Below are 27813 nucleotides of genomic sequence, written 5' to 3' on the forward strand. Positions count from 1 at the left end.
TTCTGCCCACTTGGAGGCTCTTTATTTCCTAGTCTTTTTCTTTCTTTCTTTCTTTTTTCCCCTCCTACTTCAATTTCTCTCCTTGATGCTACCCTCCCCATCTTTTGCTTCCAATCCTCTCTCCGCGTTCCCTCCCCGAAGCAGGCGAGTAGCATTGCTGCTGGACCCACGGAGCCACTCTGGTCTCCAGCTGTCTTCTCCACCCAACTCCTGTCGCGATGAGGCGGCTCCCGGCCTTCACCCCCTCCCCTCCCCGCCCATCCCCTGTCTGACCCTGGCTTCTCCTTTCTCTCCCACCCGTCTCGTTCTCTTCCTGGCCCTCGGCCTCTGCCTCTCTCGTCTCACCCCGAACCAGGGCTGCCTTCTCTTTGTGCAGTCGTCTTTCTCCACCTGCATCCCAGATTCCCTGTCTCAGCGCCAGCTCCTCGGTCTTTGGCTCGGGCACCCTCGCCCCCACCTCAGCTTCCAGTGGTCTAGCCCGCGGGTCCCCGCGCGTTTGTGCTTGTGCACCGGCGTCCCTCTCCCCTACCTCGGAGCCCCGCTCCCCTGCCGCCCGCCCCCCGGCGCTGTGGGCGGTCCGGGGCGGGGCCGGGATCCGGGCGGCTCCCGGGGCTCGGGTTGTGGGAGGTGCCCTCTCCCCGGTCTCCCCCCGCCCTGTCTCCTCCCGCACCCTCCTTCTTCCCTCCGCCCGGGAGCTTTCCCCGGTCCCCGGCGCCGCCTCCTTCCCTCCCGGCTCCCCGCTCCCGCGGCCGCCGCTGCCCCGGGGAAGGAGAGACGGGGGTGGGGTTTGGGGGAGGTGAAAGAGGAGGGAGAGACCCTGGCCGGCGAGGAGCCCGGATTCGCGGGGAGGAGGGTCGGGAGGAGGGGGAAGGTGGAAGAGAGAAGAGGGGGGAGCGGGGAGGAGCGGCGGGGCCTGGGGCCTTGAGGCCCGGGAGAGCCGGGGAGCTGGGCCGGCGCGCCGAGGTAAGAGCCAGGGCCCGGGGGAGGCAGTGCTTGGAGAGGGGCGCGCGGGGAGGGCCGAGCCGGGGGTCGGGGGGCCGCGGGAGAAGAGGAGCGACGGGGAAGGAACCGGGAGCGGCGAGGCGGCCGATCCGAGGAGCGTGGGGAAGCCGGGCTCCGGCGAGCCGCGGGGGCCGGGGGAGAGGAGGTGGTGAGAGGTGGAGTCCCGGGAGGGTGGGGGGGGCCGAGGGAGGCAGGAGGAGGGTGGGGACAGGCTCTCTCTCCTCCTCTCCCCCCACCCCGCGCCGGGCTCCGCCCCCGCCTCCTCCACGGGGCGCTTTTCGGGTCCCCGGGCTGAGCCGGGTCGGAGCCCGGGAGGCGACAGGAGGGAGGCCGGGCCGCCTCCCGGGTCCGGGCCAGCGCCGGCGGGGCTCGGTCCGGTCCTCACGGCCGCCTCTCACTCAGATGCTGCTGCTGCTGCCGCTGCTGCTGCCGCTGGCGCCACTCTTCCTCCGCCCCCCGGGCGCGGGCGGGGCGCAGACCCCCAACGCCACCTCGGAAGGTGCACCCTTCTCCGGCGACCTCGGGCACCCCTCCACTCCACTCCCCCTTTCCTCGCATCCCCTCTACTATCCCGTCGGCCCTACGTAGCATCCCGGCCTGGCAGCCCCGTCTGCTCGGCCCCACTTTACTACTCCTGACCTCTTTTCCATCACCCCGCATTATTACCCAGCACCCGTTTCTCCGGCCCCCGGTACCACACTAGGCCCCCTTTCTGTGACCCCGCATTATTCCCTCAACCCTGCCCCTCTTTCTGGGCCCCCCATTGCTACCTCAGTTCCGCCTTTTCCTTGGTCCCACCTTGCTGCCCAGGTGGCCTTGTAAGACCCCCTCCCATGCTAATTCAACTCATTCTCCTTTAGCCTTTCTTACCAAACTCACTCGCATAGCATAGCCCTTCACGATTTCTTAGTTACTTTTCTCCATTACCCCAACCAGCACCCTTCCCTTCCCACTTGTGAGCTCCTTGACCCTGGCTCATTGCACTGTGTCCTTCAGCCCAGGGTCTGTACCCCTCCCCACTCTCACCCTCTCGCACCTCATCCCATCCCCTTTGTCCTCCACCTGCCCGTTGACCACGCCCTATCCTCCCCTGCCTCCCACTGCTGACTCTGCCTTTTCCTTTTTCCCCACCATCCCTCTCCTTCCGCCTGCCTCTGGACTCACCCCTCAGGTTGCCAGATCATACACCCGCCCTGGGAAGGGGGCATCAGGTACAGGGGCCTGACTCGAGACCAGGTGAAGGCTATCAACTTCCTGCCCGTGGACTATGAGATTGAGTATGTGTGCCGGGGGGAGCGCGAGGTCGTGGGGCCCAAGGTCCGCAAGTGCCTGGCCAACGGCTCCTGGACAGATATGGACACACCCAGCCGCTGTGGTGAGTAGCCTCTCAGAGCCCCTCTCCTCTTCAAGCCAATTCTTCCTGTCTCAAACTTAGCATCATTGCTTGCAAGTCAGCACTTTAAATCCAGTGTAACTAAATTCACAAGTACCTTTATTGAACAACTACTATGTAAGAGGGGCTTTGTTGTGTGCAGTTGCAGGCAGCAAAGTTAGCAGCCTGCACATTTCATTTCATCCTCCCTTTATTAGGCCACTGCCCATTTGAGAAAATAACTTGGTTATTCATCTTGTGAGTTAGTCTCTTTGAGGATTATTAGTGGCAGATTATGCAAAAACATTCTAAAATGATTTCGTCACATTTTCGAATACTTGTCTCCAACGGAGAGACCATATACCCCCAAACTAAAACCCAGTTTAACATGAGTATAAGCCAGCGATAATAAGGCAAATCTGATTGTGCATCTAAAGTTACATACATCCACACATTTCAAAGCCAAAGAACCGCCCACTGTAGCTGACTCTGAAGAGGTCCCATTTTATGTGCTTATAGCTCCATCTTGGGTTCCTAGGATGGAAATGCTTTTTCTTTTTCTTTTCTTTTCTTTCTTTTTTTTTTTTTTTTTTTTTTTTGAATGTGTGGATGCTTACAGGGTTAAGGGAGGAGTGGCAGCTAGAGAAGCTAATCCTTTTAACACCTGATTTCCTGCAGAGTAGGATGCTTGTGGACCCAAACTCAAATCTGAGGCCCCTCCCTGCTCCCTAAGGGGAAGGAATCTTCTCCAACTCGCCTGTCTCTATTTTCCTGTCTCCACAGTCCGAATCTGCTCCAAGTCTTATTTGACCCTGGAAAATGGGAAGGTTTTCCTGACGGGTGGGGACCTCCCAGCTCTGGACGGAGCCCGGGTGGATTTCCGGTGTGACTCCGACTTCCATCTGGTGGGCAGCTCCCGGAGCATCTGTAGTCAGGGCCAGTGGAGCACCCCCAAGCCCCACTGCCAGGGTGAGGGGAACAGCTGCCTGCATGCAGCAGATGAGGACGCTTGTCAGAGGATGGGAGTGGGGTGGGAATGGATGGTGGGGAAAAATAGGGTGCTACACAAAATGGGGGGCATGGGGGAGGCAGAGGTGAATGCTTAATACTTTCCTCCATCCACCTGCCTCACACTTCCTGCTGCAGTCCCCCGTGTCCACTTTATCTATGCTGGGGACTTCCTTCCTTTACCTTTCTCTTTTTTAATATCTTCCCCATGCTCCCGATCCTTGGGTCTCACATTTTCTCCTTTCCTGTGAATCTCTCCCTCCATCACTCTTCTTAAGGTTTAACTACTCCAGTTTTCCCCAGCCTCAGTTCCTGTCTCGAAACTTAGAACTTTCTATGCATAACCTTCTTCTAGAATTGATCCCTCTCCCTTCATTATATACCTGAATTATTGTAAAGACTCAGCAATAAATCGTATATCATATTTAGAAAAATCGATAAGATTGAAAAGACTGTCCGGGGTGGAAAATTATCAGGGTAAAAATTTAAAAGACTTAAAAGTGGGGGCAGAATTGTCAGAGTATTAAGGACAACCCAGGGATGAGGTGGGAAGAGGACAGTCCTTTTCTATACCTCCTGGACAACCTCCATCATTCCCCAAGGGAATCCATCTTGTGTCCACCACCCCCCTTTTTTCCATCTGGTTCTGCAAACTTCCCCCTTTTCTGGGCACCCAGATTCTCCCTCTGCAGTCTTCTCTCCTGGGATGCAGGCATACTTCATGCTTCCTCTACCTTTGTAGACCCTCTACCTTTCAAGATCCTTGGACCTGGCTTTCCTCACTTAATTATCCTGCTTGTAGTTTATCATTCCATTCTGGAAAGTGGGACTCCCAGCCAGGGGTGAATTTACTATGAAGCTAATGAAATTTAAGCTCCAGGGTTCCTCACTTACACAGGCCTCTTCTTGTGCTCGAATAATGTAGAAGGTTCTAATAATGTGTTCACATGGTCATAGGGTTTTGTAAAAATTGCAAAAGTAAGATATTTTAACAGCAATAGTTTCAAATCAATTGCATTTGTAATTTTTTTCTCTTAAAGAGAGACCCCCAAATTTTATAATATTTAGGCTCCACAAAACCAGAATCTGCCCATGTTTTAGCTGTTGGCACTCCTGTCTCAAATTCTGTTGTCCTATGAGAAATAAAAGAAGAAAACCAACGAGTCCTGACCCACAGCCCCACCTTGCTCTTATTCCCAGGCACCCTCCCCTCAGAAACGCAGGCTTCTGCTCCCCCTCACCCCGCGGTCTTCTTCGGCATGGACAGGTGTGGGAGGGGGCTGGGGATCAGGCCTGGGAAGCTGGGCACCACTGGTAACTCTTCTCTGATCCCCGTCTTTCCTGCTGCCAGTGAATCGAACGCCACACTCAGGTGAGATCAGAAACCCTCATCGCGTGCACTGCAATCCCCTTACCCTTCACTCTTCACCCTCCACCCCCAGGGATTCTGCCCCTAGGCTATGAGTTCTCATCCTTCCCATTCCTCCCCCACCTTCCCCCACCCACCCCAGTACGCGGCTGGCCCTTTCTTTCCCTACCTGTTTCCAGCCTCCAGTCCCGGTTTTCTGCGAGGCTGCGGTCCCTCCCATCTCCCCGCTTGGCTGCACGCCCCTCGGCTCCGCCTCCTCCCAGACTCCGCTTCTGCCAAATGGCAGGGCCCCAGCAGGGGGCGGCAGAGTGCTGGGAGACCCGGAGCTTCCACCTCGTCCTCCCCTGTGGGGTTCCTTCCGACCTTCTCTGGAACCTTTCCCTGCCTGCCCCCTTCCTAGGATTTCACCTGCTGACTCCTTCAGCCTGGCCCAGCCATCTCACCCATTGCCAGGCCTCACTCTCCCTCCTTCAGCTCCTCCCCACATCCTTTCCTTCCCTACGCCCTTCCCCTTCTCTTTTATCTCAGTTCCTTCTCCCACCACCCTTTCTCAGCCTCTGTCCACCGAGCCCCGTGTTCCCTTCCTCTACCCCCATCACCTCCCCCTGTACCCCGGCCCTCCCTCTTCCCCACCCAGCTCGCCCTCTCTCTCCAAAACCTTTCCCATCGCCCTCTCCCTCACCACCCTCAGTCCTTCACCCCAGCTATTCACACCCCCATTAAGACGCTTAGGCGCCAGCCCCTTTTCTCTCGCGTCCCACTCTCGTCCTCCCCTTCTCCATCGCTCGCCCCTCATGGCTTCGGCCTCCCGCGGCTCCCTCCGCCCACCCCGCCCTCCCGGCACGCCCCTTCGCCTCGTTCCTCCTTCACTGATGTTCCCTTAGGTGGGATCCTTCCCTTCCTCGTCCATCTCTTTCACCCTAGGGGTCGCATCCTCCCTCTCCTCCCCTCCTCTCACACTGTGGTTCCTACAGCGGCGCTTGCCTCCATCCCCACCCGCTTCCTTCCTCCCTAACTCTGCCCTCCCACCCCGGCTGCCGCGCGCCGCCCTTGACGTCAGAGCCCCCTCCCAGCCCTGCATCTCCCTCCTCCTCCTCCTCCCCTCGGTCGGTCAGTCAGTCCGCGAGGAGAGTCCGCGGTGGCGGTGGCGGTGGCGGGAGCTAGAGCCCTGGGGGCCGTACGAAGCCAACCTCCCCTGCTTCCCCGAGGCCCTATCCCCCTCCTCCGCACAAAACCAGGGATGGAGGCGCTTCCCCGACATCCCCTCAGCAGCCCTCCCCGGGAGAAGTGTCCCCCCTGAGCTCCTCCTCCTCCCCCAGCAGCCACCCCCGCCCCCTGCCATGGGTCCGGGGGTCCCCTCTCCCCGGCTGGGGTGGGCACTGCCGCTCCTGGTGGTGATGGCGGCGGGGGTGGCTCCGGCGTGGGCCTCCCACTCCCCTCATCTCCCGCGGCCTCACCCGCGGGTCCCCCCGCACCCCTCCTCAGAACGGCGCGCGGTGTACATCGGGGCGCTGTTTCCCATGAGCGGGGGCTGGCCGGGGGGCCAGGCCTGCCAGCCCGCGGTGGAGATGGCGCTGGAGGACGTGAACAGCCGCAGGGACATCCTGCCGGACTATGAGCTCAAGCTCATCCACCACGACAGCAAGGTAGCCCCGGACATGGGAGTGGGTGGGAGGTGGGGGGCAGGGGGCCAGCTGCATGTACCTTAGCGTGAGTCGCTCCTGGGGTTGCCAGGCAGACCCCTCCCATGTGTGACTAGCAGAAGACAGGCTGGGGGTGCGCGAGCTCGGGGCGAGTCTCAAGGGCTGGAGGTTCAAGATGAGGGTCTAGGGGTTCAAGGTGGTTAATCACGCTGCAAGGCTGACCCTTCTGCTCCCTGAGACCCTTGGAAGTGCCGGGGTGGGGGGTGGTTGGAGAAACTGGGGATGGGTTTAGGGTACAAGCTGATCCAGTTCCTCCAGAGAGTAAACTAACCCTGGAATGGGTTGGGGGATGGAGGGGACGAGGCGGGAGCTGGATCTGGGGTTTACATTTACCATGGTAACAAGGTAAATCTTGGCAGCAGGTCGGAGCTGGAAGGAATAGGGACCCAATGAGCAAAATGTGGAGGGACTTGAGCGCTCTAGTTTATTTATCACAACAAACAGCAGGGTAGCTGTGGTCCCTACCTGACTCTTTCTCATCCCTTCATCCCCAACCCTGTCGCAGATTCCTGGGTTGTGGGACTATATGGCATATTGTGGTTGGGGAAGGCTAATAGTCAAGGGATGGGCAGAGGCACTAGGAAAATGATGGGGTTACAGATCCACACAGGAGCCCCCGCAGAGCATGGGGATGGTGAAGAGTCAGGACGCGAGGAAGAGAAAGAGAATAGGAAAGAGTGGCAGTGGGGAAGGGGGACCAGGAGGAGGGCTGGGGACAGTGAGAGACCCTGGGGAGAGACCCTGGGGCATCATGTGGAACTCGGCTCCTAAGGGTCTTCCCTGCAGCACTGTGGCCTCTGAGATGTGAGAAGGGAAATGGGATGTAGGGTTAGGGGGGCTGGGGAAGAGGAAGAGGGAGGAAAGTAAGAAAATTTGGGTCCAGGGGTAGTAGGGGATAGTCCTGCAAGATTCCTTTCCCACCCCTGTCCCTTACATGAATGATTGGGAGTATGGGGGAAGGATGTGGCACACGGAAGGAAGGCGATTTGGGACCTCAAATCTATCTTCTCTCATAGGAAGCCCCAGAGACTTAAGGGACTGGGGGAGAGTGAAAGAGTACAGAGGGGAGCACTTGGTGATCTCACACCTGGGGTGGACTGAGGATTTATATACGTTCTTTAGAACAGCAATCTACACCTAGATATAGGTATGTGAGGAGGGAAGGGGCAGAAGCAAAGTTGAAGATAGGGCCCTTGGGGAGAAGAGGGCACAAGGACTCTTAGGGAAATTTGAATCCCTTCTGTTGCTTTTACAGTGATTCTCAAACTTCAGTGTACCTAAGCATCCCCAGAGGAGTTTGTTAAAAATACAGGTTCTAAATCCTTGGTCAGGGATGAGTCCCAAGGATCTGCACTTTTTCCAGTCAAAATCCCATGAAGCTAACCCCAGGGTGCCTATAGAAGGGTCACAGGGCACAGGAAAAGAATTAGTTAGGGTAGGAGAGGCAGGAAGATCCCATGGAGGAGTCAAGCTTAGGAGAGCAAGAGAGGTAACTGGCTATGGGGGGGGGGCCAGTATGGGGAGAGGGACAGGGAGGGGTGGGTGCAGGCTTTAGAATAGGGGATTGAAGGGAGCTAGGGGAGCCCTGGGTGTGAGCTCAAACTCATGCACCATGACAGGTGATTCCCTGGAGGTGTTGGGGAGCAGATGGGGACCCAAGAGAAGGGGGGCTGGAAGAGAAAATAGCAGAGGCAGCGAGGGGGAGATGGAAAGGCAGACAAACTGGGAAGTGTCGTTTCCTGCCTGCAAATCCGGATCCTTGCTCCTTGCGAGAGCAGCAGCGGAGGAAGTCTATTGGAGAGGGGGTGAGAATCACGCGGCTCGAGGGATGTGCGGTGATGAATAGGGCGTGGAAGGGAAAAGGGGTGTAAGAGAAGGTCGGGAAGGAATGAGGAGCCAGAAGGAGAGACGCTGGCGTAGCGTACATTGCCCTGTTTGCCTGTATCTTATGTGTTCTTATCTGTCCTTATTGTTTCTATTAACCTTTTCTTCAGACAAGAAAGCGAGGGCCACAGAGGGCCCTCGGGAGAAGCTGGGGGCAGGATCTGTAGTGATAGATGCGGAAGGTGGGGCGTGAGAATGGTAAAGATACACAAAGATGCCCAAGTGGGAGGGATGCAGGACCTTCCAAACACGCAGTTGAGCAGACACTGAACACTGCCCTTAGCAGGGGTGTGGGTGGGCGGGCAGCAGGGGAGCTGGTTCTTTGGGCCAGCCTCCCCTGGCTCCCCCTTCTCCAACTTCCCACCGTGTCCCAAATGTCAGGCCTCAGTGGGAAGCGAGCAGGCACTAGGGGGCCTTCTTTGTTTCCTTCTGCTTGCCCCCCCACCCCCATATCACCCTCCCCAGTCCCCTCTGTCTCCTGTCTGTCCCCTCTTCCCTGGCTCCCCACTGGCTTCCATTTCTTCCCCACTTCGTTTGGGGCTCCAGCAGCTTCTGAAATGTCATATTTCAGCAGGAGGGGAACAGGCAGTGGGAGCCCCGTGGCTGGCTCTTCCTCCTCCCACTTCCCCTCCTCCCCTCGAGCGCCTTCCTCTCGAGCTGTCTGCATTGTTTACTTTCCCAACTCCATTCTTCTCTTTCAGGCACCCCTAAAAGCATCTGGTTTCTTGAGCATCCCATTCTATTTATTCTCTCCAGCTCTTCCCTCATCCTTGTTTCTCCCCACCCCCTTTCGCCCCTGAATGTCTTTTTTTTCCAATGCACCCGTCAAATGTAGCGGGCGGACATGGATCCGCTGAGCCAGGACCCCCTGGTGGTCTTGTCCCTGTTCTCTCCTGTTTATTTATCTCCAGCCCTGAAAAAAGAAGAGGGAGAAAAAATAGTAGGTGGGAGGGGGAGTTTGCAGAGGTGAGGGAGGACTCTTCATAATATGGCTTTAAGGAGGCTGTCTGGGGACTTGAGGAAAAATTTATTCATATTCCTGCAGACTCTTTTCTACTCACAAATGTTTGGAGCATAGAAACCTGAGGAAAGGGGGCAGGGTGATGGAGCGAAGGTGGGCTAGGGGATGTCTGAGGATGCGCTGAAAGGAGGGAAGGCAGTGTTTGCATACATACTGATGGGGGTGTGTGCAGGAGAGGGCGTGGGTCAGGCGCCAGGTGGAAGACAGAGAAGGGTGTTTCACGAATGAGGAGAAAGGAGACTCAGGAAGGAGAAGAAATGGTGATAATGGCAAAAGGGTTTCAGCAGAGGGATGGCTAGTGGGGGAAGTAACTAGGTTGTTGGGGGAAAAGAAAAGAGTAGGTGTTGCAGGGAGGGGAGGAGCCCTGGGGGAGCTTCCCTCATCCCCTCCCTCCTCGTTCAGTGTGACCCAGGCCAAGCCACCAAGTACCTGTACGAGCTGCTGTACAATGACCCTATCAAGATCATCCTCATGCCTGGCTGCAGCTCTGTGTCCACGCTCGTGGCTGAGGCTGCCAGGATGTGGAACCTCATTGTGGTAAGCAAGGCCCTGTGGGCCAGAAGGTGGGGCTGTCCCCTGGGCTGTACTAAAGAGGGGAGGGTATTGCGGACCACAGCGGACCCACTTCCGAGATAGAGTCCTTTGCAGACCTGAGCTAGTTGGCCTCCTAGCAACACTGGCCTGCCAGGGCTGCAGCTGACCTGCTCTCCATCAGAAGGAGTGGGAAGTCAGCTCAGTGAAAGGGCGCCCTGATGGAGGGGGCTTTTGAGAAGCACTTTTCCTTGGGCAGAGGTAGGGAGGCTTGGATAGAGTGAGAGAGAGAATCCCAGAGGCGGGGAAAGGTTGAAGGAATTCTCGGCAGCTCTTCGTGAGGCTGCCATGAACACGTCATCCTGTCCCCATCTCTCATAGCTTTCCTATGGCTCCAGTTCACCGGCCCTGTCAAACCGGCAACGGTTTCCTACGTTCTTCCGAACTCATCCGTCAGCCACACTCCATAATCCTACCCGGGTGAAACTCTTCGAAAAGTGGGGCTGGAAGAAGATCGCCACCATCCAGCAGACCACTGAGGTCTTCACCTCGGTGAGGAGGCACAGGGTGAAGGGAGCCTTTGCTCAAATCGCAGCACAGAGAGACGTGACACGGGATTCATTGGGGGGGGCAAAGACCTTGATTCTTTATCAAAAGAGAACACATTCCCAGTGGGTTAAGTGCATGTTCTTCCTGTAGCCAGAGGAATGAACAAGTTGAGTTTCTGGGACCTTCTCCAACTTTCTGGTTTTAGGATTTTTTTTTTCCTGCTTTGAGGCTCTGTCCCGCAGACAGAGAGATTCCAAGTGACCCAGTTCTATTAAAGTAGGTTCACTCTAAAGTTGAGGCAAGATAAGGGAGAGAATATGAGATAAGAACCTATGGAAGTAGTAGATTCCAGAGGCACTCAAGGGGAGGTGGTGGGCGTGTGTGAAGAGAAGAGAGGGAATAGAGAGGGAGGACGGAGGGAGAAGGAGAGAAGAGAGAAGAAAGAGGCAGACAGACGCGTGCATGTACATGGCCCGGTAATTGATTCCGAGATGCGGACATGCAAGGAGAGGTGGAGGGGAAGAGGGAGATTTGTGGGGGAAGAAAGGAAATACCTGGCTCTGTACCCAGAGAAGACAGTCTGCTCCCTCCCTTTAATTCTGTTCTTTGGGCCCTCTATTCACTCTCATGTTCGGTGGCTCTTTAATCCTCCCCCAACCTTCTCTCAGTGACTCAGGACATTCTCTGATCCTTTGTCTGTCTGCCCACTTGCCTCTTGAGGTTGACATCATCCTGCCTGTACTAGACCCTGTCTTGTCTTTTCTGGTTCCTCTCTTTTCCTTTCCCCCACTTTTGCTGTCAGGTAGGAGTGGGGTGATGGGGTGACTTCCCTGGGCACAGTTCCTCAGGAGGGGCTCACCAAGCACCTTCCCAGCTGGAAGCTACATCCTAAGACTCCAGATGCTTTCCTTCGAACTCTCCCCACCGGGGACAGGGCTGTTGAAGGGAGGTTCAGAACCGCTCTTCCTTTGCTCTGAGAACGCAGCCCACTGTCCTACCTCCAGTCTTTACTCCTTTGTGCACCCTGTGTCTTTTCTATTTGCTCCTCATCCCCACCCAAGACTCTGGACGACCTGGAGGAACGGGTAAAGGAGGCTGGAATCGAGATTACTTTCCGTCAGAGTTTCTTCTCAGATCCAGCTGTGCCCGTCAAAAACCTTAAGGTGGGATGGCAGGGGGTGATGGGCCCAGCCTGCAAGGGTCTGGGTGGGGAAAACAGTGGTGGGTTGGAAAGGAGAGTCAGGCAGGGACAGGTTTCGTTTTTTGTTTTTTTGGGTATAGAGGTATAATTGACATATGACATTGTGTAAGTTTAAGAAGTACAACACGTTGGCACTTCCCTGGAGGTTCAGGGGTTAAGACTCCGTGCTTCCAGTGCTTCCACTGCAGGGGGCGTGGTTTTGATCCCTGGTTGGGGAACTAAGATCCCACAAGATCCCACATGCCTGCACGGCCAAAAAAAAAAAAAAAAAAAGTACGATGTGTCGATTTGGTACATTAATCTATTGCGGTTTATGACCATTGTAGCATTAGCCACCACCTGCATCATGGCACATACTTTCGATTCTGTGAGGCAACAGCGTCTCCCGGGGAAGTTTAGCTCCATCGTCTAGCTGACATTCATCGACTACCCATTGGACAGAACCCTGCACTAAGCACTTTGGGACAGGAAATCAAAGCTGTGAAAGTGCTTGGCTTAGTCCCTTCCGGCGTCCCTCAGGAGCTCTGTTCTCTCTCCATTCTGTAGCGCCAAGACGCCCGGATCATCGTGGGACTTTTCTATGAGACCGAAGCCCGGAAAGTTTTTTGTGAGGTGGAGTTGGAATCTGAGGATGGAGGGGCACTGGGTGGGCTCTTTGCCTTGGGTGTCTCCTGGGCTCTCCCCTCTGCATCTCTGAATGAGTGATCGGAGGTGAGGATTAATACAAAATCCCTGTCGGTTGGCTCTGACTCCACATCTTGTCTTCTCACACATGTGACACTCTCTCCAGGTCTTATTTTCCTATCGCTTTGTGTTTCTGGAGGAGCCTGTGAATCCCATCTTTCCTGTCTGGCTGGAAAAGACCACTTAAAAATAGAGGCTGGGGAGGCACTTAGAAGGAGGAGTAGTCCAGCCTTCCCCACTACCCCCAGACTTGTAGATTTCTTGTTTCAATTCTCTGCTCTCCTCTGAATCCGAAGAGGCTGCATAGTGTCAAGTGAGATAAGACAAAGAAACAAAACAAAGACCCAGCCCTCCTCCTCCTCTGCATTCAGGTGTACAAGGAGCGGCTCTTCGGGAAGAAGTACGTCTGGTTCCTCATCGGGTGGTATGCGGACAATTGGTTCAAGATCTATGACCCGTCCATCAACTGCACAGTGGATGAGATGACCGAGGCGGTGGAGGGCCACATCACCACCGAGATTGTCATGCTGAACCCTGCCAACACCCGCAGCATTTCCAACATGGTGAGTGTGTGAGGACTTGGAAGCTGGCACCTGGGCAGATGGAGGGGACTGAAGGGGTCTCTTAGGTGAGGGGAACAGGTATGGCGTTTGGAGGTCTAGGAAGGCAAGGGGCCTCTGCCCACCCTGAACTTGCTTGCATCGTGTTTCCTGTGGATTCCACCTCTGCTGTGACTTCTTTGGGCAGGAAAGAGAGAGTTATGAGAGTGGTGTGTTCAGTGGGCCCCTGATGAGTTGCAGAGCTGTTACCATGGAAATAAGGAGCAGTTGGCAAGAAGTCAAATGAGGGAGAGGTGTTAATGACAATATAGATGCTGTATCTGCAAGCACACCTTTATAGGAGCGCTGTTCCTGGGCAAACATTCGTTTTGTTTTCTTGGTGACTTCAGAGCACTTTAGAGTTGCTTAATATTCACTCCTGACTGATACTCAATTAGCTTGGCTCCCGATGCTTTTTTAATGATTCTCTTTTAGCATTTTAGATGTAGAAGGGACTTTTGAAATCAGTTAGCCCCAGATAGCTGGTTAGTGACAGACCTAGAGCTAAAAGATACACTCTCTGATGTGGGAATCAGCCTATAGGTGAGGGGCACAAGTGAGTAGGGTGTGGCGTGGCGGGGAGACCCCTTTCTTGCTCTGCACTGCATCTTAAAGAGTACGGGAATCTTGGGTGAGCTTGATAGGGCAACCTACGTGCCTGCTTATTATTCCAAGTGTAGCCCCAGGTCTGGAATACCTGCTTTGGAGAGCATGCTAGGGGCGAGTGAATGATGTAAAGCCACCCTAATATCTTATTTTTTTAAAGTTGTAGTAATAATCACTTTTATGTAGTAAACCAGGAGCTTAGATACATGATTTCAGTGATCTTCATTGCAATACTCTGATGTAGACTTTTCATTTCCATTTTATAGACCAGGAAATTGAGACTCAGGTTAAGTGATTTATTGCAGGTCACCAGCTACTGAGTGGTGAAGCTGGAATTGAATTCTAGTTGAATCTAACTCCAAACCCTCTGCTCTGTTACCTCCCGTGGAAAACCCTGAAGTCTCACTAACAAGCTTGTACTTTTATCAGCTAACACTGTTTAGCAGATGACAGTTTTTGAGCAAGGGAGAAATAAAATTCAGGAAGTTTATTCTGCAGTGGATTGTGATGGAAAGGTCCGTTGCCACCGGTACTCTGATCATGGATACTGTCCTGGGACGTTTCTAAGGGATCTTGGTTGAAAAATACGATGGAAAAATTCTGCAAGATCACTTCCCTGTAGAGCACCTGAGAAGTGAGTTGTCCTTGAGAACCTGTGGAGATAGAGGAGCTGGTAATCAAAGCCAGAAAGGCTTGTTGGTACCCTGGGCCCAGGACTTGCCAATAGTGGCTTCTGCCCCATAGCAGGGAACTAGAGGAGCCCCTGATAGGACACAAGGATTTGGTTGGGGTTACAGGGGGACTTCTGGGCTTTTGAACAGGATGAGTTGGAGGGTCTCTTTCTGGCTCTTCATCTCTAGAGAAAGATGGTGTCTGCCTTTGAGGTCTAGAGCTATTGCTAGGCCTGCTCAGTAGCCTAAAATGCCAGGTGAAGAGGCCAAGATTTTTCCGAGGGTAGATGCCATCTTAACAATTGACTAGAGAAGAGGTTGTAGATGAATCAAATAGGACCAAGAGAAGTGGACCAGAAGCAAGGGTCGAGTCTATGGCCCAGAGCCAAGGAGATTTAGAAAAGAAGCAGAGTTGCCTTCACTCTGTAAGGATGGCCTTATGTTTAGATCAGTAGTTCTCAAACTTTAGCCTCTGTCAGAACCACAACTGGGCTCTTCCCTTGGAAGTTCTGATTCAGTGGGTCTGGGGTGGGGACTGGGACTTCACATTTCAACGGGCTCCCTGGGGATGTAGATGCTACTGGTCTGGGGAACACACTCTGGGGACTCTTAGGGCGGTGGTTTTCAATCAGAGGTTGCAATGTTTAGGGACAATTTTGGTTGTTACAACTGGTATCTAATGAGTAGGCCAGGAATGCTTCTAATCACCCTACAATGCATAGGATCGTCCCTACAACAAAAGATTATCCTGCTCAAAATGCCAATAGTGCAGAGATTGAGAAACTCTGGTTTAGAGAAAGAGTTTTTAGGAGCCAGATATGGGAGAGTGGATTAGAGTGGTTTTGGAGAAAAGTAGCTCTGGGTTGGAGCTGTACTAGAGATCAGGTAAGAGGCAGCACACGTGGGGGTAAGATTGTCAGGAGATTCTGACTGGGATAGAGGTCCCGTCAGACCTGGGTATGATAGAAAATAAAACTCTACCTCAGGATACACATTTTAGATCACCGTTGGGCACCTATTCTCATGCAGAGAGACAGCCAGACAGGGCTGTTAAAAATTTAGGATCATAAATTTGTACTTGGTCATTTCACTAATTTCTGTGGGTTGCAGAATTTGTGTTGTTCAGTTTTCCTCAAGCCACCTTGTAACATTTGCATTGGAAAATTTACAACCATCTTCGCTGACCCAAAGGGGAGAGATTTTTTGGTAATTTTAGTCATGGGTGGGGACAGTGGTGCCCCCAGTGGCCAAGTGTGTTAGTGGTGGTGACCTGGAGCCAGCAGAGAGTATGAGGATCTGGGCAGGGGATGGCGACATGCAGAGCAGATGATTCTCTTCCCATCTGGGTGATTTTCGGATGCAGTGTTTACTTTGAACTGAAGGTCGGATGGACTTGGAGGCTGAAGGATTACTCAGAAAGTCTCAGGCTAGCTGCTGTCTGTCAACGGGTGCTCTCGAGAGAGACATTTCAGCTTACAGAGACAGTGTAGGGTAGTTGGAAGAGTATGCACTGTGAATGGGTTTGAATCCCAGCTCTTCCACGTACTAGCAGTATAACTTCAGGCAAGTGAAACTGTTCTGTGTCTTAGTCTCCTTATCTCTTTCTAAAATGGGCATATAATAGTATTTACCTCATTGGATTATTGGAGAATTTAGTAAGTTGATATATGTAAGGCCAATATAAATGTTAGCTATTATTATGATTAACATTATTCTGTTTAAGGAGTGGTGATATTAATGAAACATTTCAACAAAAGAATTAAGAGGACTTGGAGATTTCAAAGAGTCTAAGGTGATTCTAAGGTTTCAATCTTATATACTGGGGAGTGTTGGAAAAATAGAGCTTATTCTTAGATACTTATAATTTCAGGTTATTGATTATATAGTTACAAATGCCTTAGAGACAGTTGGAGATTCAGGACTTGAAATACTGAGCTGGAATTACAGATTTCAATATTAGTAACAAAGATGAAGTTGAAGGAGAAAATGTAACTTACTTTGTACCCAGCATTTTATACATGTTGTTATTTCATCCTTATAATAACTCTTCAAGGTAGTTAATATTATTCCCATTTTAAAGCTGAATAACTATATAGTGAGGGTTTTTTTTTTTTTGCGGTACGCGGGCCTCTCACGGTTGTGGCCTCTCCCGTTGCGGAGCACAGGCTCCAGACACGCAGGCTCAGCGGCCATGGCTCACAGGCCCAGCCGCTCTGTGGCATGTGGGATCTTCCCAGACCGGGGCACGAACCCGTGTCCCCTGCATCGGCAGGTGGACTCTCAACCACTGCGCCACCAGGGAAGCCCCATAGTGAGGTTTAATAACTTGTTTCAGATTATATAGCAGGTAGGTGGATTAGTTAGAATTAGAAGCCATCCTCCCATTTATCCATCCAATGGACATTTTTCTTAAAGACAATTTTTTGGAAGCAGGTTAAGTTCACAGCACCATTGAGAGGAAGGTACAGAGATTTCCTGTATGCTCCCTGCTTCACTCATTGATAGCTTCCCCCATCATCGGCTTTCCCCAACAGAGTGGTTATAGCCGATGAACCTACGGTGATATATCATTGACACTCAAAGTCCATTGCTTACATGAGGTCTCACTTGGTGTTGTACATTGGGTGGGTTTGGATAAGTGTATAATGACATGTACCCACCAAACAGAGCATTTTCACTGCCCTAATCTATAGACACTTATTATTTGTCCAGAATGGGCTGGGCATAGTGCTGGATGCTGCGGTTTAAGAGCAGAATGGAACCTGGTCCTGTCCTCAAGGGGAGCAGAGCCCAGGCCTGCCTGTCGTCAAAGCCCAGGCTGCTTCCACTGCACCACACTGCGCGTCCTTTGCATTTCCCACTCCCCCGGGTGTCCAGAAAGTTGAATAGAAGGAAAAGTGGGCAGGGCACCAGGAACAAAGATTTATATTTATTCTTCATTCATCTATTCATTCCTTCATTAGAGTATGTTGGTATATTAATAGATTCCAAATCTAAACAGAGTTGTGTAGTGCCCCTGTGTATTACCTGTGCCATGCCAAGAGGTGGCCACTGAACCTTTCCTCGTACAGTTTCTGGGAGATAAAGCAGGGCAGAAGTGATTTTCCCCATTATACGGAAGACATTTCCAAAAACTGAAGCAATTTACTTACAGTCATTTAGCTAAACAACGTTACTGCCGGGTATAGAAATTCAGGTCTCTTGATCCATTTCATGACAGAGCTAAAGGAGCTATTATTCTTTTTAGCTTTCTTGGAAAAAAAAGACGGAGGGTTGGGAAGGGTGTGGGTAAGGATTGAATAATTGACTTCAAATGTGTGAAGGGTGTTTCTGCAGTCCCAAGTCTTCTGAAAACCCTCCAAGAGACAGTGAGGTGAAAGCACACGAGGTTGGCAGGAAGTTAGCTAAAGAAGAATCTTCCTGGTTGACAGGGTGAGGAAGGCTGTGGTGTCACCTTTTCCGGGCTCTTTCAGAATTGGAGGAGCTGTTAGTTCCTGCGTCAGCTCTATTGGGAAAGTCTGAAGGCTGACAGAACACCAACGCTGCCACTCCTCACTGGCGTAGCCAGGTCTTTGCTTTGCCCTCTCTCTGCTTTCTATCCTTTGCTGTTCATTATGCAGAGCATCTATTTATTAAACTTCTCTGTTTGCAGTTCTGAGCTAGCAGCTGTGCACACTGAGGCCATCGGAGCCAGCTAGCTCCTGCTCTAGTCTAGTAGCTTCTGATCTAAGACAGACAAGTGGCTATAGTTAAAGATGTTGGATGTACATACTCTCAATCTGACAACATGCACACAAACCATCCTTTCAAGTCGAAGTGCCGGAGCAGAATCAGAAGCCCACCCCCACTCCAGTCCTTTCCTCCTGTTCTTCCCTCCCCAGACGTCCCAGGAGTTTGTGGAGAAACTGACCAAACGACTAAAAAGACACCCTGAGGAGACGGGAGGCTTCCAGGAGGCACCTCTGGCCTATGATGCCATCTGGGCCTTGGCATTGGCCCTGAACAAGACGTCTGGAGGAGGTGGCCGTTCAGGAGTGCGCCTGGAAGACTTCAACTACAACAACCAGACCATAACAGACCAAATCTACCGGGCAATGAACTCCTCGTCCTTCGAGGGTGTTTCCGTGAGTTACAGCACCCCCTCACTTGCCTCTGTCCTCCCATCCAGAGACACCCCTCCCAGCTCCTTCTCCTGGAGACATGCGTTCTGTCTTTCTCAGTTACCTCTCTGCAATAATCGGTCTCAGGGCTTCCCTGGTGGCGCAGTGGTTGAGAGTCCGCCTGCCAATGCAGGGGACACGGGTTCGTGCCCCGGTCCGGGAGGATCCCACATGCTGCGGAGCGGCTGGGCCCGTGAGCCATGGCCGCTGAGCCTGCGCGTCCGGAGCCTGTGCTCTGCAACGGGAGAGGCCACAGCAGTGAGAGGCCCGCGTACCACACACACACACACACACACACAAAATAATAATAATAATAATAATAATAATCGGTCTCAGACCAGGGAGGTAGGAGCCCCCAAACCAGAAAACCCCACGGAAGGCTAGAAGGGAAATGGTATATTCCGTTTCTTTCAACCTCTCCCCTCACTTCTCTTCAGTCCCAATATTTATGAGTCAGATGAAAATTATAGGATTTCAAAAGAGGAAACAGCCTGAAAGATCATCTACTTATTCCTTTTAAAGTGGGGGAAAACAGTGTCCAGAGGGATTTGGTGGCTTTCTCGGGTCACACGGCCAGAAGCCAGGTCCCCTGGGTGCTCTATCTGGGGATTTTTCCCATTCAAATCTCCTGGGTGAAGCTTCTTTTCAAAAGAATAATGTTTCTAAAATCTAGGGTATAGGCATCTGGGGTATGTCCTATATGCAGACAAATGCCATAAATAGAATTCATTCAGAAGCTCGATTACATCAAAAACATAAGGATTCAAAGAGTTCCTGATGTTCTTTTTTGCTCTTGCTTTTATCGCTCTGCCTTCCTCCACATGTTTCTCCGCCTCAGGGCCATGTGGTGTTTGATGCCAGTGGCTCTCGGATGGCGTGGACGCTCATCGAGCAGCTACAGGGTGAGCACAGGGGCGTGAGGGAACGGGGAGGTCGGGGGCCAGGCTGGGGCTGGGCCAGGACAACGTCTGGGAGGAGAACACCAGGAGGAGACGTCGAAAGATTGCCTTGGTGCCTCCCTACCTCCTGCCCGCTCTTCTAATTGTTTTCATCAAGCTTTTAAATAATAATAATAGTAATAGTAATAATAATAATAATGATAATAAAAAGCTTAGCTAGGGGTGGGTTTCTCTGAGTTGCAGTGATTGTGCATGCAGATTGAAAACAGCCACTCTCCTTCCCCAGTGGCCCCCACTTTGATTTGAAAGATTTCCCTTCGGTGGCTTGAGTTGAGGGGTTCATGACTTGTTAGTGGCACACTCATGGACTCAAGAAAAGTCGAATCAGGAAAACCTGCTATTTTTAAAGGGAATCCATTGCACTTCCTTGATTTGTAAACAATTATTTCTAATTTTTCTGTAGTGCGTATAGTTTGGCTTTTCTAGATGGTATTTTCTTATACCTTAGCGCACTTCACGTATTTGCAAAACTTCTGAATTCGTTTTTCAACTCCACCCCCCTCTCAGCCTCTTAGAGCAGGGCCAAAAGAACCATTTCTTGGCCTCCTATGAAAAGTTTCTTTCTTTCCTTCCCCCCACCTCCCACACCCTCTCAGATCTTCTTTGTAACCAGGACAAGAGGGAATAGACTTCAGTCATGGTCAAAGGGGTGTGAATTGGCTTTAGAAGGGAGAGTTATGGTAACTGGGGCAGCTCTAGAAATCTTAGGAGTGACTGAATTTCACTTCGTGGCTTTTTAAGAGGCAGATGCAGCTTGTCTAAGGAATTAGAAGCCAAGTCAACGGAAGAGAAATTTCTAAAATTAAAATGAAAGCCTCTGGAAAATAGATCCTGTGATTCTGTCTATCATGAGAGGGAGAATAAGCAGAAACACGTTGGAAGGTTTAGAAGCCAGAATCACAGTGAGAGACATCTTGCTGAGGTGTGAGCCTGTGGAATGGGCGGCAGACATACTGTACAGCCTTCTTCACTGAAGGGCTTTAAGCATATAAGATATTCTTATTTGTTTGCCTTGCCTTGGAATCCACCCTTTAGTGCTTTTAAGTCAGATTGCTGATTCAAGTGACCCCCAGGTCCTCCCAAGTATCCTTCAGGGGCTCAGGTGAAGGGAAAATCAGATACGACCATGGAGAGCTACTTTAGGGAAGTGGGAGGTTGAGAATGCCTGGGATCGGTCTTCACCTACCTGTGGTCACTCTTTCTGTGATCGTCCATCCAGGTGGCAGCTACAAGAAGATTGGCTATTATGACAGCACCAAGGATGACCTTTCCTGGTCCAAAACGGATAAGTGGATTGGTAAGTGGATCCTGGTTATATTTTCCTTCAACCCCTCTGAACAATTCAGAAAAATGGTGTTTGAGTGAGGGTGGGGTGGTAGGTGCCATTAGGTTGAAATGTGCTGGGAGATGGGCCAGGGGCTGTGTTTCAGAGAAAGGGAATAAAACCACCAAGACGTGGGTAGGAGAGACTGGTGTATTTGGAGAGGGAATAGGCGGTTGGTAGCAATGCACTCTTAAAAATAGTACATTGCTGGGATGACTGGGGATTAGAGGCAGGGGGTGGGAAATGGAAACTCCATTTGGGTTTCCCAGATGTTCTGGTGACTTGAGGTATCTAAACCAGCTACTTTAATCCTAGAGTTGCCTCTTCAGCTTTGATAGGAAAATGGTTGCTTAAACTGTAGGAGAGGCTGCAAAACCTCATTGAATTGTCTTCTGCTAAAATGTGCTTTTTAAAGAGAAAAAGGAAGCAATTATATTCTTTGTGTGCTTGGTGAGCTAAATGATAGGAAATGGGAAAGATACTGGAGGTGGGCGAAAGGAGGGCTCTATTGATCAAACAAAGGTTTGGCCTCTTAAGGAGGGAGGGGAGACACAGCCGTGGAAAACAGCTGCCATCTGCCCCGCCCAGCTGAAATCTAGTAGTTCTCAGTACTGCTGGAGTTTGGACATTTTTTTTATAATTTGAATTTAGGACAGTGTTCTGTATTGCTATAAATGCTTCATGGCCTAAATTATGCTTTTTTTTTAAAAAAGAAAAAAAGCTAAGCAAATTGAAATTAGTCTTTTTTTTTTCCTTTCTGTGAACTCTTTGACAAGTTTGAGCTTCCCTTTAGTAATAACTGAAAGACACCTTTGGGAGTATCACCCTGCCTACAGTAAAATCACGGATCAGTTTTTAAAAAAAAATTCCTCCTGAGGTTAGGAGGCCAGACTCAGTACTTTGAGGGACTTTAGCTCCATGATTCTATGATTGTCTTTTGCAGCTTTTGATCTGAGTTGTAAGAGACCTCATAAAGTTTATTTCTCAGTATCTCCTTCTTTCCCCTCCGTTTTCCTTTGCCGCAAGAAAGACAGAAAAGCACAAAGAACAAACGGTAACGGAAAAAAAAAAGACTCTACAACTTCGGTGATACAGCTCAGCTTCTAGCTCCATCTTCTAGTCTCATTTCTGATTGTTTCCTAAGAGCCCCAGCATCAAAGAGCATTTGACCTGCAGCAGCCCCTATTCAGGGCAGTTAGGGCCTCCTGTCCTCAGAGCTAAGACCTGGGTGCCCATCAGCAGCTTTGTCCTTCTTCCCTTTCTCCCGTCCCACCTTCACCCCTTTGTCCTCCCTCCTTTCTCGTCCCCCTCCCCTCCCCCTCCCCTGTGCCATGCAGGAGGGTCCCCCCCAGCTGACCAGACCTTGGTCATCAAGACGTTCCGCTTCCTGTCACAGAAACTCTTTATCTCCGTATCCGTTCTCTCCAGCCTGGGCATTGTCCTAGCTGTTGTCTGTCTGTCCTTTAACATCTATAACTCCCATGTCCGGTAAGTTTCTCTTCTGACATTTCCCTGTCCTTTCTGCTTCTCCAAGATAACAGTCATTTGCTTGAAGGGAGTGAGAAGGAAACTGTGTAGCTTCTGAGGCTGTGCATCCTTGAGGTTTCCACTCTGAATTATTGCTTTCCCAGTGACCAGTGGGAACGAAAAAGGAGAAACCAGCTATAACTCCCATCCTTGCTCCAAAACAACTAATGGAAAAAAAAAAAAAAAAAGCCTTTGGGACCGGGTAGCACAGTGTGCGGCTCTAATAGATTGTGTATGGCGGGGTCCCGTGCAGGAAGCCCTCTGCAGCCCTGCCATGACCCAGCTGGCTTTGTCTCTCGAGGCTCCGCTGCCTGCTCCAAGCCTGCCTTCCTTTGCCCCCGGCCCTGAGGTTGGGGTCAGGCCCTCGTAGGGCGTTTGGGGAGCTGAGCCTCCCTGGAGAGGGGGGTAATCCTGCTCTTCTCCCTCTCCCACCCTTCTGCCTCTGCCCTAGTTATATCCAGAACTCACAGCCCAACCTGAATAATCTGACTGCTGTGGGCTGCTCTCTGGCGTTAGCTGCCGTCTTCCCCCTCGGGCTGGATGGTTACCACATCGGGAGAAGCCAGTTCCCCTTCGTCTGCCAGGTGAGGAGGGGGTGGCAGGTCCCTCGCAGAGCATGGCTCTCCCGGCCCCTCAGGAGCGCCTTCTGTGATGCACCATCCCCTGCCTGTCCTTCTCCTTGTCTTTCCCTGACCCTTGTCCCAGTTCCTTCTCCTGACATCGCCCCTCTGGTCTATGTCTGGCTCCGTCCCTTCTTTCTGTGCCTCCAGAAGTTTTCATTCTGTAGCTCGCTTGTCAGTTCCAAGGTTGCCATGGCATGTCTTGCAGAGAAGAGGAGGAAGGTATTGAAGGCGAAGGAAGGGGGTCTTGCACAGAGAACCCTCGGACAATGGTGTCCTGTCTGTGGCATGGGGGCTGAGAACAAGAACTGGGGACCTCCCGTGGGAGCCTTAGTTGTGGTTCGGAAGGATGGAGGCGGGGATCTGAACCAACAGCAAGGAGAGCTGGGGGAAGGGACCGCTCTCACACAGGGAGGAGGCCTTGTGGGACTCTTGGTACGTGGAAGGTTCTGGGGCTGCTTCAGCAGCAATATTTGATTGGTTCTCTCTTATGCTGGTGGGAAACACCCACCCTTTTCCCTGCCCCTCCTCACTCCTTCTCTGTCCTCTGCCCTGTGCCTGTCCTGATCATGCATCCATGCACATGGCATTTGCGCACACATACACCTACAATTCCTCAGAGGCTCTCTGTCCCCAGTGAGACCTAATGCAGTGGGAGAGCAGATAATTAGCTGCAGTGGCATACGAGAGGTATCTGCTGTGGGAGCAAAGAGAAAGCAGCTCACTGTCAGAGTAGCTGGGCGGACCTCACAAAAGGCTGCATTTGAATCGTGAAGGATGCAGGGGGTTTTGTCAGCTGGAGAAATAAAGGATGGTTACTCCAGGAGCAGAGGGAGCATCCTGTGGGTAGCAAAGACACAAAAGAGAGTAGCTCAAGGGTGAGGGCGAGCAAATGAGCAGTTCAGCAGGGCTGGAGCACGGGGCAGGTGAGGGCCTGGGGGGAGATGAGCCTGGGAATTTGGGTGGGACCGTGTTGTGAAAGGCCTCTTGCCACATCTGGAGGTGTTCAGGCTGCAACCTGTAGGCACTAGAGAACAGTCAGAAGTGACTAAAACCCAGAGCTTTTTAGCACGATCACCCAGGTGGCAAAGTAGCAAAGGTGGTTGGGAGGAATTTGTGAAAGGTAGGGAGACTCGCCGCCACCCCGCTGCTCCCCTCCCCCCCGCCCCCCTACTGGCTGCGTCTTGCCTGCCTTGTCATCTGTCCCCTCCTACAGCCTGCCCCATCCTGGCACAGTCCCACCTGTTGCCCCGCCCTGTTCTTTCCTGCCCTCTCCTTTCCTAGGCCCGCCTCTGGCTCCTGGGTCTGGGCTTTAGCCTGGGCTACGGCTCCATGTTCACCAAGATCTGGTGGGTCCACACGGTCTTCACAAAGAAGGAGGAAAAGAAGGAGTGGAGGAAGGTGAGCTGCTTCGGATGCCTCGGCCCCTAGCGCCTTGACTCTCGGGGTTTGGAGGACCCCCACCCCAACACGCCTGTACTCCGTGTGTTCACCCAGACCCTGGAGCCCTGGAAGCTGTATGCCACGGTGGGCCTGCTGGTGGGCATGGACGTCCTCACCCTCGCCATCTGGCAGATCGTGGACCCTTTGCACCGGACCATTGAGGTACCGCTTGGGAGAAGGCCCTGTGGTCAGGAGGCCGAGGGGGGCTCACTGGTGGAAGGGCCTCCGGGGCTGCGTGTGGTCTTGAGGAGAAGAGCCGCTCGTGGGAGGTGTTTTCCAGCCCAGTGCATCTCAGCAGCTCTACCTCCTTCCTGGAGGGAGCCCTGCCAGAGGCTCTGGATTCATCTGAAGAAAGGAAGTGGTGGGGAGCTGGCAGGATGTGCGGACTTCAGATATCATGGAAAGTGGGGGAACAAGCACTTTTAAGGTGTTTAGGCAAATGCTCCCGGGATCTGGCATGGGATCTGGCATCAGGGTTGAGGATCTCATCAGAAAGAGGGGGCAGAGTTGGGAGTCAGGGATTGAGCAGAGGTGGGAAGGGGAGGATGGCAACCATCTTTCCTGTGGCCCCGTCTCTCCCTTAGACTTTTGCCAAGGAGGAACCGAAGGAAGATATCGACGTGTCTATTTTGCCCCAGCTGGAGCACTGCAGCTCCAAGAAGATGAATACCTGGCTTGGTGTGTGGGATGTGGGGGAAGATGCCACTAAGGCAGGGGTGGGGTGGGGCAGGGACAGTAGCTTTGGAGGGAGAAGTGTCTTTGGAAAAAGAGGCAGAGAGCTCATGCCCACCCGGTGCGAATGTCCTCCTGTTTGTCATTGCACTAATCTTTTCTGAGAATGGGGAGAGTTGGTCTTTTGCATGAGGAGCTTAGGTCTAAGGCAGGGATGAGGCCGAGCTTGTATTCTCCAGACCTGACACCATCTCTGGTCAGCTCCCTGGAGTAAGACCGGGGCTGTGAGGGGTTAGGCCCTCTTTGGCCTTTTTAGCATCGCTCTGACCTATGAGCACAAATGGCAAACCTACCCTCAGCGTGGAAAGCCGTCTTCCCACCTGGAGAATAAGGGAGTGAGACACTGTGTGCGGCCCAGGCCTTTGCTGACTGACAGCTGCTCATGACCCTCATCGTCCTGTGCGACTTGGTTCCTAGTCCCAAGAGGAAGCAGTGAGGTCGGGGCGAGTTGGGTGGACAGTGGGGGCAGCGGACAGGGAGGGGTGTGCTAGGTCAGAATGGGTGGATTGGAGAGGAGGCCCCCGTTTCCTTGTGGAGCGACCAGAAGGAGTAGCAGCAGGTGAAGAGCACAGAGGGCAGGGGACTGAGTGCAGCCTGAAGGCCTGCTTGCCCGCGTGCTCTTTCCTGCTGTCCTAGGCATTTTCTATGGCTACAAGGGGCTCCTGCTGCTGCTGGGGATCTTTCTTGCTTATGAGACCAAGAGCGTGTCCACCGAGAAGATCAACGACCACCGGGCTGTGGGCATGGCCATCTACAATGTGGCGGTGAGCTCCCCGGACCCCTAGCATCGACCCTGGGGACAGACTATAGCAACCCAGGTGGAGTGGCCTGGGATGAATCAGGTGCCAGATGTGGGGTCAGGTGGGTGGAAGTCTTCAAACATTTTTTAATGTCTCGGATTTGTTAAGCACTTTACAGTCTATAAAGCACATATTAATCTTCATACAGCCACCCAGTGAAGTGGATATTAGCATCCCCACTAGATAGATGAGGAAGCAGAAACAGGTGAAATTACTTGTCTGTGGTTCACAGGCTGGAATCGCCAGGGATGCCCAGGGACTGGCTCTCGGGGACTCTGATGTGTGTATAGAGGTCCTGGGAGCTCCTGCCTTGAGGGAGGGGTTGACCTCGAGCTGGAGCTGGGTTGGAACAGTTTGTTTGGCATTCTTCTCAACCTAGAGTTGAGGATGATCCTGACTTTGGGTCCTTTTCAAATGGAAAGTTCCCCAGGAACCTGTCCCCATAGCCTCTCTCCCGGGGGAAGAAGACCTCGGCTCTCGTCTGAGCCGGCAGATCTGCAACCCCAAACATGTTCTGCCCCAGGTCCTGTGCCTCATCACGGCCCCGGTCACCATGATCCTGTCCAGCCAGCAGGACGCGGCCTTCGCCTTTGCCTCTCTCGCCATAGTTTTCTCCTCGTATATCACCCTGGTTGTGCTCTTCGTGCCCAAGGTGCGGTTCTGGGTGTCCTCCCACCCTCTCCAGCCCGTGTCCCCTCCACGCCTTCGTCGCATGTCCCCTCCTCCCACTTCATCCCTTGTTTCGGGCCCAGCTTGTCCCTCTTGTTTTCGTTCTTTTCAACTGCAAGCCACTGTCAGCTAAGCACTGACACAGTCCCTGCTCGGCCATCCATGCCCCTACCCCCCACCCCCAGATGCGCAGGCTGATCACCCGAGGGGAGTGGCAGTCAGAGGCGCAGGACACCATGAAGACGGGGTCCTCGACCAACAACAACGAGGAGGAGAAGTCCCGGCTGTTGGAGAAGGAGAACCGTGAACTGGAGAAGATCATTGCTGAGGTGTGCGGTGAAGGCAGGGCTGGTGGCGGGTCCTGGAGGCCCACGTCTCAGGTCCGGCTTCTGGAGGCAGAGCCTGAGATCAGCCTTCTGGAGCCTGTGGTTTACCAAGGGAGGGTCTCAGGAGACAAGCGGCCAGGGAATGGGCCAGGGAGTGAGCGGAGGAGGACAAAGGGGAAAGGGTGGAGCCGGCCTCAGGCAAAATCGGGTGCTGGCCCCGGCAGGTGGGGGTGACTCTTGGAGCACAGCTGCACAATTGGCTTGACCTGCGGAGGAGCCGAGGGGGTGGCCCTGGGCTGGGGGTGGCTGGCTGCGGGGCTTGAGTGTACCCTCTAGTGAGAGGGGTCTGGGCAGGTCCCCAGGGTGTCCACTGCGCCCCCGCTGTAGCTAGAGGCCGGCGCAGTGTCAGGCTGGGGGGTGCTCAAGCTCAACCTGTGCGTGAGTTACTGGAAGCTGTGTGCGTGCACCTGTGTCCCCTCCCCCCAGCCCCTGTGTCTCCCTGATCTCTTCACCTGGTGCCCCACTGTGTTCTTTCGGCTCTCCCTGTTCTTTCCCCCATGCCTCGTGTTACTTTCTTCTGCCAGCCTGCCCCTGCGTCTCCCACACGTTTTCCTCTGCCTCTCTTTCCCTCCCCCAGCCCTTCCTGACTTCCTGTCTCCCACTCGCCCAATTGTTTTCTTCCTCCAGAAAGAGGAGCGCGTCTCTGAACTGCGCCATCAGCTCCAGTCCCGGCAGCAGCTCCGCTCCCGACGTCACCCTCCGACACCCCCAGACCCCTCGGGGGCCCTGCCCAGGGGGCCCCCTGAGCCCCCCGACCGGCTTAGCTGTGATGGGAGTCGAGTCCACTTGCTTTACAAGTGAGGGCGGTGTAAGGGGAGACAGGCCAGTAGGCGGAGGGAGAGGGAGAAGGGGAGAGGGGTTGGGAGGAAGCAGGGGATACCAACCCCAGGTGGGAAGAACACTACTCCATCCCATCTCTTGTAAATACCTGCCCCTCTGCAAGTCCCGGGGTTTTCTGGGTCTCCAGTACTCCCAGAGCCAGGCCCTGTTCTC

The 27813-nt window shown here is 53.0% G+C and overlaps 1 protein-coding gene across 3 annotated transcripts; it reads left to right on the forward strand.

Moving 5' to 3' along the window:
- Window positions 1-902: 902 nt before the first annotated feature.
- GABBR1 (gamma-aminobutyric acid type B receptor subunit 1) lies at window positions 903-27652 on the forward strand. 3 transcript variants are annotated; one of them, XM_082637479.1, is made up of 22 exons: window positions 903-963; window positions 1405-1501; window positions 2174-2377; window positions 4734-4754; window positions 6237-6397; window positions 9762-9896; window positions 10272-10442; window positions 11501-11602; window positions 12187-12252; window positions 12696-12887; window positions 18082-18324; window positions 19199-19262; window positions 20539-20616; window positions 21981-22131; window positions 22622-22754; window positions 24075-24191; window positions 24288-24395; window positions 24818-24911; window positions 25602-25729; window positions 26289-26417; window positions 26620-26763; window positions 27448-27652. In XM_082637479.1, the coding sequence occupies exons 2-22, from the start codon at window positions 1405-1407 to the stop codon at window positions 27619-27621; spliced, it is 2712 nt and encodes a 903-aa protein (XP_082493605.1). In that variant the 5' UTR covers window positions 903-963; the 3' UTR covers window positions 27622-27652. The 3 variants fall into 3 exon arrangements, with proteins under 3 accessions (XP_082493605.1, XP_082493607.1, XP_082493606.1); XM_082637481.1 differs by lacking the exon at window positions 11501-11602; XM_082637480.1 differs by lacking the exon at window positions 4734-4754.
- The last annotated feature ends 161 nt before the right edge of the window (window positions 27653-27813 follow it).

The sequence above is a fragment of the Mesoplodon mirus genome, assembly GCF_964341445.2.
Source record: "Mesoplodon mirus genome assembly, chromosome: 12".
NCBI lineage: Eukaryota > Metazoa > Chordata > Mammalia > Artiodactyla > Ziphiidae > Mesoplodon > Mesoplodon mirus.

Bases quoted from the DNA above. Each gene is read 5' to 3' on its own strand.
- GABBR1 (XM_082637479.1), top strand. From the start codon at position 1,405: ATGCTGCTGCTGCTGCCGCTGCTGCTGCCGCTGGCGCCACTCTTCCTC. The intron at 10,443-11,500 runs GTGAGGAGGCAC...TCCCCACCCAAG, and splicing joins CCACTGAGGTCTTCACCTCG to ACTCTGGACGACCTGGAGGA. The intron at 19,263-20,538 runs GTGAGCACAGGG...TCGTCCATCCAG, and splicing joins GCTCATCGAGCAGCTACAGG to GTGGCAGCTACAAGAAGATT.